Source organism: Nicotiana attenuata, chromosome 10 (assembly GCF_001879085.1).
Source record: "Nicotiana attenuata strain UT chromosome 10, NIATTr2, whole genome shotgun sequence".
Lineage (NCBI taxonomy): Eukaryota > Viridiplantae > Streptophyta > Magnoliopsida > Solanales > Solanaceae > Nicotiana > Nicotiana attenuata.
In genome coordinates, this window is record NC_031998.1 from 15926954 (window position 1) to 15937161 (window position 10208).

Genomic DNA, 10208 nt, shown 5'->3' on the forward strand with positions numbered 1-10208 from the left:
AGCCACTTCCTTGATAGTATATTAATGAGTAGGACTGGAAGCCATTGAGTAGTCTTTTCTAGAGTAGTCATAGAAAGAGAATCGAGGGGTCTGCAGGCATGAGTGCTCAGGTACGATATCAATCTAAATTTCTTGCAATCTTTTTCTGTTGTACTTGTTTTAACGAAAAAAGAATAAAAAATGTCCCGAAGAGCGGAACGGCGGTCCAGCTACTTCCCCCCCTCCCCCCCACCATTCTGAGTGGGAGTTCGGATCTATGTTCAAATGAGGGGTAGTAATAGCAATATATGAATTAAAATTTGCATAAAACGACAAATTTTTTTATTTTTATTTTCATTGGTTTGGCTTAGAATAACACAACCAAAAGTTTACATAGTCCTATAATTAGCTTATTACATAGAGAGTGATATTTCTATTGAAACTTATTCCTCTCTTCTTTTTATTTCTGAAATTGAAAAACACGATTATTCTAAAACAACACAAGACTTGACGGCCTAATGCATGCCTTACAAGCGCTTATTCATTATTAGCATAATTATTAGGCAGAATGGCCTAAATGGCACCTATACTTGTGCCACTTTATCATGCCGGTCCCCAAACTTAACAATTTGCCAATTGAACCCTTATACTCCTTCAAACCGTATATAATAAACGCTTATGACAGGAGACTACAATCTCCTCCACGTTGGCTGCCACGTCAGAAAATAACAATTTGTAGATGCCATGTCACATGGTAAATTAAAAATAATTAAAATAAAAAATAAAAATAAAATTCAAACATAAAAATCATCATGCTTTTCCCGTTTCCTCCGACCACCGGGAATTCTCACCGGTGAGTTCTTTCTCGTCTCCAATTACCCCGTGCCTTCTCTCACCTGTGTATGCCCCAATCTAGAAATTGATTACAAAGAGCGAAACAAAATAGAATTTTGATTACAATTACTTAGGTAACAAAAACTAGAAATTGGGGTTTGGGGAATTTGAGGAGTGAAATTTAAGGAGTGATTATCCAAATATGTGTTATATATATACAGAGAGAAATAAAATCGAATTTTGACCTAATATTACAGAAAGAAGGGGCTGTACCATTCCATACCTTAGCCTTTCTCTCACCTTCCCCTCTTTTCTTCATCTTCTGCCACATCTCCTCTTCTTCTTCCCTTTTCCTCTTTCTTTGTTTCTTTGCATACAAAATTCTTCTTCCTCTTTCTAATTTTCTGCTCATAATTGCTATGAGAAAAACAAAACAATAAAAAAACAAGATCAAATGGGTCGAGGCAAGAATCGGGCTTCCTAAGTGGTTTCTTGTAAGTTATTTTTAGTGATCAAACTTATATGTTGGTCCTGTTGGATGTTAGTTGTGGGAATTACAGCAATGATTTGCACTAAGGAATATGATTTAAAATTTGATTAAATCTCAGATCAGTGTTAAATCAAATTCACTGTTTACACTCGCTTTATACGCGTATATTTTACACATTTTGTCCAACTCAGCTGATTCAATGCCACATAAGCTTGGTCAATGGTCATAAGCGTTTATTATATACGATTTGAAGGAGTGTAAGTGTTCAATTGACAAATTGTTAGGTTTGGGGACCGGCACGACAAAGTGGCACAAGTATATGTGCCATTTAGGCCATTCTGCCTAATTATTATTATGAGTCGGCTTTGTTTGCCCGTCGTTTCTTCCTTTCTGAGAGCAATTTGGCAAACCTGCGTACAAATTAGGACAGTGTTATAAGTAGCAATAAAATAGATTTATAATTCGAACTAAAGCTAGAATCTAAATAGATAAAGAATAATGGTGCGTAGATAATTATATGTTTTACCTCTTTAGAGCTTCCTCATTGGTTTCAGGATTCTCTTTGGAAACTGGTTTCTTCAACAAGTTTTCACCAACTTGTACCAATAAGTTCATATTAGCCTCTGTAGCATTATCCATTTGGGTAGTAGTGCAGTTAATGCATTTTCCTGGTACACGTAAAAAATAATTAATTATTCTTTTTGTTCCAATTTATGTGACAATATTTATTTCTTAGTCTGTTCTAAGAGATGACATTTTTTTTTAATTTTTTAAATAATTTAACTTACAAATATTCATAAGATATTTTAAACCACAAATTTCAAAAATCTTCTTTTCCTTTTTAAATTCAATAGTAATTCAAACTTTTCAAACATAAATTGATACGGAGGAAGTACTTAAGGTTAATGTGCTTTAGTGGTTCATAAATAAAATGAGGGGAATTAATGGTGAAGAAAAAAATTTCACTCCTTTATTTGAGTAGAAAACAAGATAACAATGCGGAAATGTGGATGCATGAGATTTTCACGCTTGGTTCGAGTTCTAAGAATTGAGAAATTTGGTGAGTTTCACTTTAATGTATGTTGTGTGAATTCAAACTCGAAATGATGCACCATTTTGAACCACTTTTAATCCCGTTAAATTTTTTTTCTTCTTTTTTTGGAAAAATAGCTTCGCATTAGAATTAAAAACACTCATCAGAATTTTGAAGCACGAGCAATTCTGATGATCACTAGAATTTTCAGAGCCAGAATTTTGAAGCAACAGAAATTCTAGCGATTTTCACCAGAATGCTGAAAAATTCTGGTGACATGTCAGGATTTGTGGCCAAATCCTAATAATCAGCATAATGCTGAAATTCTACACAGCATGTTTTAAATTCTGGTGATCGGAAAAAATCCTGTCCAACATATTTTAAAATTCTGATATGGGGATATTTCTCAAAACTTCTTTTATTGGGGGTCAAAAAACCAATAGTGGCACAAAAGTGTTCTATTTTTCGTTATTCTCCCGAATTCGGTCAATGAGTACCTAAAAAAAAGCGAGATAGTTATACTTGCAACGATCCCTTACTCGTAAATCAATCAACTTGAAATAATCATATAATTAGGAGTGTAACGGTATTTTTGAGCGAGATTGCCTTACTTCAATCCTGAGGTAATTCGTTTCAGCAACAAGAGCACGGTAGATGGTCGAGATGTAATAATCATTCATGATAGCATTAGCTGCATATGACATTTCACGAAGAGGATTCGAATTATTATTAAATAGCCAGTAAACAAGACCCCAATTAGCTGCCTCCTCTGCTGTGTATTTCCCAGCAAAATCAGCAGTAGTGCCTGTCCCTAATGAGAGCAGCAGAATTTGTTTGACGTCCAATGGCTTGATTGAAGCAAATGATGGATCTGCTTCCACACTGTTGGTTACTGTACTTAGGGCAATTAAGGCCTGTCAACCATTGTACATGTATGCACTAATTAACATTTATAATCAATTAGAAGTTACTCGTCATTTTAAATGTTCATTAATTACTATATTTGTTTTTTGTGACAAAAGGAAATTTTTTATGTGTTAATTTGCATTGTTACAAAAGTGGGCGCTACTATTACTAAAGCATGCTATATCCTAGCTAGTTAGACATATAGTCCTCCCTCCGTTTCTTTTTAGTTGTCCACTTTTGACTTCGCAATATATTTTAAAAAAAAATGAAATATATATTTTACAATTTTATCAATAAATATGATAGCATTTCAAAAAGTCTTGGGAAATGATTTGAAAAATGAGTAGTTAATGATTAAGAGTAAAACAAGGGAAAAAGGATTGGCTGTATCTTGATTTGCTAAAATGGACATAGTAGAAAGTAAAAGCAAACGGAGGGAGAATAAATTTCTATATATAAACAACAACAACAATAATAAACCTAATATAACCCCACAAGTTAGGAAAACTGTTTCCGATAAACTCCCCCTGCTCAAAAAAAATGAAAAGAAAGCGGTAGTAACAAGCATCATGACACACTACATTATATGATAATCAAAGACCAATTATGATTATTAAAGTAGAGTTAATGAACATGCATGTTGAATAAATCATGTGAAATAATCCACACTAACTAAACAGATCCCTAGATAAATTCTCTTAAAATATCTTACAAAAGAAGATTCAGAAATTAAGATGATTTATACGAGGGAATGTACCGGATTGACAGCAACAACACCACCATCAATAAGATTGAATTCATACTTATTTCCTTTACCATCATCATTCTCAAAGTAATATGGAGGAAAATAAGTTGGAGCAGCAGCGGTACCATAGCATATGTCAGACATCTTAGCATCCAGATGAGGTGAGTTTGCTATCTGTATTTGTTTCAAAATAAAGAATAATTACTAACGGCAATATTTACAATTACATATATATCCAGATTATATGATTTATGTCAAGACTTACCTCCGATTTGGTGAATATTATTGGCTGAAGTTTCTTCATGTCAAAAGTTGGAATGACAACATTTGTTAAAGTCTGATGCAAACGAGTCTCTCCCAACTTATCTTGCAGAACTTTGTGAAGATATTTTCCATCATATTTGGGAGCCCAAAAGGGAGGCTTGGCACTGCAAATGAAACCAAATATGTTTTATTACACTATAAAGCGGGGAAGGTAAAAAAGAGCTTTGAAAATTAATTTTTTTCTTTTTGGTAGGGAAAACATTTGTTCTCCAATTTTCTAGAAAATATTTTGCTTCGTACCAAACACATCCTTATCCTTAAAGTAGAAATGTTAAATATATAAAAACTATATATACCCAGGTGGAAAAATCTTAGGGCCATGCTCGAAGTAAAAGGATACAATATCTTTGGCAGCAGAGAAGGGACGGCCCTTTTCATTTGGAGCACTTATCATAGTGGTCAATATGCCACCTGTACTTGTCCCCGCGATCACATCAAAGTAATCTGCAAGTCTTGCATCTTCATCATTGTCTAATTCCTGACTCAAAAACAATCATTCATTAATCAAGAAAGCATAAGCATAAGTAATAAAAAGAAAAACGGTAAAGAACAACAGTAAGAATCCATAAAAAATATATTTACAGTGTACCTGGAGTTGGCTTTCCAGAAAAGAAAGAACAGTAGCAGGGATGATGCCTTTAATGCCACCTCCATCAATGCTAAGAATAGTCACCATTTCTCCCACCACAGAGGATGTTGATCCAGTAGTTGTTAGTACCAAAAGAAATAAAATAAAAAAAGATCCAGTTATTGCCATTTTAGATAATTACAGTACCTTTATTGGACTACAAAAATTGCAAATAACAATTAATAGCTCAAGTATTAAGATTTTCTTGGTGCTTTGAGCATCAAACAAGAAGGGTTATATAACCATGTAAACAGTGTAACGTCTCGTGGACCACTATAGTTCATGTATTAAGAGGTTAACGTTTTTTTTTTAAAATGTCTTTTGGCAAACATGAAGATGACTGATGACAAACATGAAGATGATTGATGACAAACATGAAGAAGACTGATGACTGTCTTTTTGATTAAAAGTTAGTCTTTTTATTTATAAAATTGCAAATAGAAAGAATTTGCACATGCCACATTCACGAGCGTATCTAAGGGGGTTTCAGGGGCATGTGAACACATGCTCCCCTCACTAGATCAGGTATAGTAATGTTATACCTTTTCAAAATACTTAAATATATATATGTGTACATCTAAGTTATTTCTACGTGTATATATGGCCCAATAAGATTATGCCCATAATTAATATTTAATTAATGAGCAAATCTCGTCCGTCCGATCGGTTACTTGATGGACATACCTGATTAAATAAGAACCTCTATAAATTAGTCCTCTCCCCATCCATTAGGGTTATTGTATTTTTATTGTTTTCTTTCTTCCATCACTAAAGGCGGCGGTAACATAAAATTAGAGCAAGGGGTGAGAAACTAATTTACCAATTAACGCTTTCGCTTCAAGATAATGGATTCCGCTTCAGGTATGTTTTCTATGACGATTACATATAAGATTATCATGTTCAAGATCCTGGTATAAAATTATAGTTTACGCTTACATGTGGTATCATGAGCCTGGATTGCTTGAACAGATAATCTTCGTCACAACTAATTATGAATGCGTAGTTGTTTAGACATCATGTGCTGCCTTCGGCAATTATGAATCATAGTTTAAATAAATTATCATGATCGTTAAATTCTGTTTGTGGAAAATAATGCTGAACTCTAATTCTTTAATTACTTTTAAGATTATGGAGCAATTAGAAAAAGGGAGTAATTGACAAAAAATATGAAAGAGTTTGGTCTCTACTTTTCGAGAACGACAACCTTTGAAGTTTTGTGCTTTTGTGGAATTATAAATGTAAGTTAGGCATAAATCGTATGTTTTCATGTAGCAGTGTCATGACCCGGATTTCCCACAATCGGGGATCGTGATGGCGCCTACTCGTAGAAGCTAGGCAAGCCACACATCTAGAATCCATAAATGCTTTTGTTTAAAATCCATTTCTACCAATTTAATTAACAGGAAATAAATAATTAAACAACAGCGGAATTTGTAATTTAGTGGAAGACTTAAACGATATAAACCAAATAATAAGGAAAAATCCACATGTGCCTCTACCCAGAATTGGTGTCACAACATTTACGGACTACTAAGATTTACTACATATAACCGTTTAAAACAAAGTAACACTGTCTGTCTCGAGTAAAAGAGATAACAGATCATAAATAAAAATAGAGGAGACGCTGGGCCTGCGGACGCCTGCAAGGCTACCTCGGTGTCTCAGTGAACTGAAGGCTGGCTCCAGAGCTACTACGGCTGTCCGGGACCTGGATCTGTGCAAAAGAGCACAGAATGTAGTATCAGCACAACCGACCCCATGTGCTGGTAAGTGCCTAGCCTAACCTCGATGAAGTAGTGACGAGGCTAGGACCGGACTATCAAATAAACCTGTTGCAGTTATATAAAATATAGCGGAAAGTAAAGCAGGTATAAGCAAGTAAGGATGGGAGGGGGAAACATGCTTCGGAGGATAACAAGTAAAAATAGAATATCAAGAGAATAATAAAGAACATCAATAATTTAACTCTAACACGGATAAGGGAAATAAAAGCAGGTTTCACTGTCAGTACATATCTCGTTGTAGGCGTGCAACCCGATCCCATTTCATATATCTCGTGGCAGGCGTGCCACCCGCTCCCATTTCATTATACCTCGTGGTAGGCGTACCACCCGCTTCCATTTCATTATATCTCGTGGTAGTTTCATTATATCTCGTGGTAGGCGTACCACCCGCTCCAATTTTATTATATCTCGTGGTAGGCGTACCACCCGCTCCCATTTTATTATATTATTGCGGCGTGCAACCCGATCCATATATAATGTTGTTGCGGCGTGCAACCCGATCCATATATAATATTGTTGCGGCGTGCAACCCGATCCATATATATAATAGTGTTGCGGCGTGCAACCCGCTCCATATATATAACATTGTTGCGGCGCGCAACCCGATCCATATATAATATCAACAAATATAACACGAGTCCCGACAAGGGATCAAAAGGTCAACACGATCCCGGCAAGGGAAAAAGAAACAGCTATAACCAAACTTGTCACAACACCTATCTACCTCAGTCATACCCAAAACTTGTTACAACACCTAACAACCTCGGCTATACCCAAACTTGTTACAACACCTAATTACCTCCGCTATACCCCAAACTTGTTACAACACCTAATTACCCCGCTATACCCCAAACTTGTCCCAACATCTAACTACCTCAGCTATAACCATAATCCTTACATAACACACAGAATCATCAACCTAAGTATCCGTTATATCAATTAAGAACACAATACCAGGGAACCACAAGTCACAATAGCCCGGCAAGGGGGAAACATAATGATCTCTTCTCTTTCTCACTTTTACTTCACAATTCACTTCATCACTCGAGCCACTGCTATAGAGGTTCAATTATCACATATACTTTCACAATTCATTATACAACTGGAGCCAATGCTCCTCAACGTTCATAAGTCACAATTCTTTTCACAACTTTACACAACAAATAGAAATTTTCACCAAGGCATGAATAATACAACGAAATCATGGAAATCACGATATAAGACTCACGGTCATGCTCGATACCGATGTTTAGATACTCGTCACCACGCCTATACATCGTATTCCACAAGAAACAAATAGAAAATAGGACGCAACTCCTAATCCCTCAAGCTAAGGTTAGACCAAACACTTACCTCGATGCCTCGAACATAATTCATCCTTCAATTATAGCTTTACCCCTTGATTCCACCACCATTCGTTCGTATCTAATCACAAATTACTTAATTACATCAATAAATGCTAAATGAATCAATTTGAATGCATAAAATGAATTTCCCAAAGTTTTGCCCAAAAATTCCAAAATCACCCCCGGGCCCACGTGGTCAAAACCCGAGGTTCGAACCAAAACCCGGCTACCCATTCCCCCACGAACCCAAATATATGATTTGTTTTTAAATCGGACCTCAAATCGAGGTCCAAACCCCCAATTTCCTCCATGAAAATCCTTGATTTTAAGTTGAAAACATGTTAAATGATGTTAATGATTGAAAGAAATGAGTAAAAATCAACTTACAATTGATTTGGAAGAAGGTTTGTTCTTGAAAAATCTCCCAAAGGAGTTGTGTTTTGAAAATGGGGTGAAAATGTCTTAAAAATCGACTAAGTATGAAAAATGCAGGTTGCAGATATGGGAATTGCGAATAAAGTTTTGGAATTGCGAAAATAGTTTGGGAATTGCGAACTGGGTATTGCGAACAAAGTTTGGGAAATGCGAACAAGCCTGGGAATTGCGAGAAAAGTTTGGGAAATGCGTACCTGGTAATTGCGAACAAAGTTTGGAAAATACGAGCAAGCCTGGGAATTGCGAGAAAAGTTTGGGAAATGCAAAGCCTGGTAATTGCGAACCAAGTTTGGGAAATGCGAACAATCCTAGGAATTGCGAGAAAAGTTTGGGAAATGCGAAGCCTGCAGGCCTGCAATTCCTTAAGTCCAAAATTTCACCCCGCGGCCTATCCAAAACTCACCTGAACCCTCGGGGCTCCAAACCAAACATACAAACAACCTCAAAAACATCCTACGGACTTACCCGTGCGATCAAATTGCCAAAACAACATCATATACATCGAATTAAGCCTCAAAATCCATGATTTCTTCCAAATTTCATAAAACATCAAATTTTCCATTTTAAGTTCAAAACATGTCAAACGACGTCCTTTATAAACCAAACTTTACAGAAAGTGCTTAAACCACATATAAGACCTGTACCGGGTGCCGGAACCAAAATACGGGCCCGATACCAACTCGTTCTAATAAAATATCATTTCCAATTTCCTTAAACAATTTTAGAAAACAATTTCTTTCAAAAATATATTTCTCGGGCTCGGGACCTCGGAATTCGATTCCGGGCATACGCCCGAGTCCCATATTTTCCTACGGATCCTCTGGGTCCGTCAAATCACGGGTCCGGGTCCGTTTATCCAAAATATTGACCAAAGTCAAATTTATTCATTTTAACATCAAAATTTAGCATTTTTCACAGAATTTCATATTTAAGCTTTCCGGCTACGCGCCCGGACTGCGCACGCAAATCGAGGCAACTCTAAATGAGGTTTTCAAGGCCTCGAAATCATAGAATTTAATTTAAAACAAGTGATGACCGTTTGGGTCATCACAAGCAGCATCTTTTTTCCCCAACACATTGGCCTACTAAAGTGATTTTTAGACAAAGATGACTTGTGATTTTACTTTATGGACACATGCAATCTTAATATATTTTCGACCACTTCAGTGATAATATTTTATTCCTATAAGTTTTTGGAATGCAGTAATTGCACGTAAATCCTTCATTGTATTGATTGTGATTCTGGTACTGTATAATAATTGATGTATGTGCCTTAAATAATTTGTTAGTCACCAAAGTGATCAAACTAGAATGTTTAATATTTATACATACATCAAATTTATGTTTATTTTATCCATGTATTAATGCTCATATAGTTTGTTAGTCACCAAAGTGATCAAACTAGAATGTCTAAAATATTTCACATGCATAAAATATTCTGATATTTATGTTTATGCGAATGAATGTTGCCAACAACACTAAGAGTACTATTTCACAAATAGAAAGTGCTAGGGAATACCCGAAGTTTGTGGAAGAACATTTTCATTCTGCAGATAAGTCTCTCGCTGGTACACTAATGGCTGAACTCACGACCATGAAGTTTGATGGGTCACGTAGTTTGCAAAACCATATCATCGAGATGACTAACATTGCATCAAAACTTCAGACCTTGGGGATGAAAGTGGATGATTCCTTCTTGGTTCA

At 35.8% G+C, this 10208-nt stretch overlaps 1 protein-coding gene and 1 long non-coding RNA gene across 2 annotated transcripts; both read right to left on the minus strand.

Annotated features, from left to right (window-relative positions):
• On the minus strand, window positions 307-1251 carry LOC109233065. The gene is made up of 2 exons (XR_002069034.1): window positions 1097-1251; window positions 307-891 (listed from the first exon to the last, which is right to left on the minus strand). It is a non-coding gene; the product is annotated as an uncharacterized LOC109233065 (long non-coding RNA).
• Window positions 1516-5168, minus strand: LOC109233063 (patatin-T5-like). Its single transcript, XM_019398817.1, is given in 8 exon segments — window positions 1516-1713; window positions 1830-1956; window positions 1959-1971; window positions 2948-3250; window positions 4000-4161; window positions 4253-4415; window positions 4608-4789; window positions 4901-5168. Coding segments are annotated over 8 exon segments (1176 nt in total). The 5' UTR covers window positions 5069-5168; the 3' UTR covers window positions 1516-1655.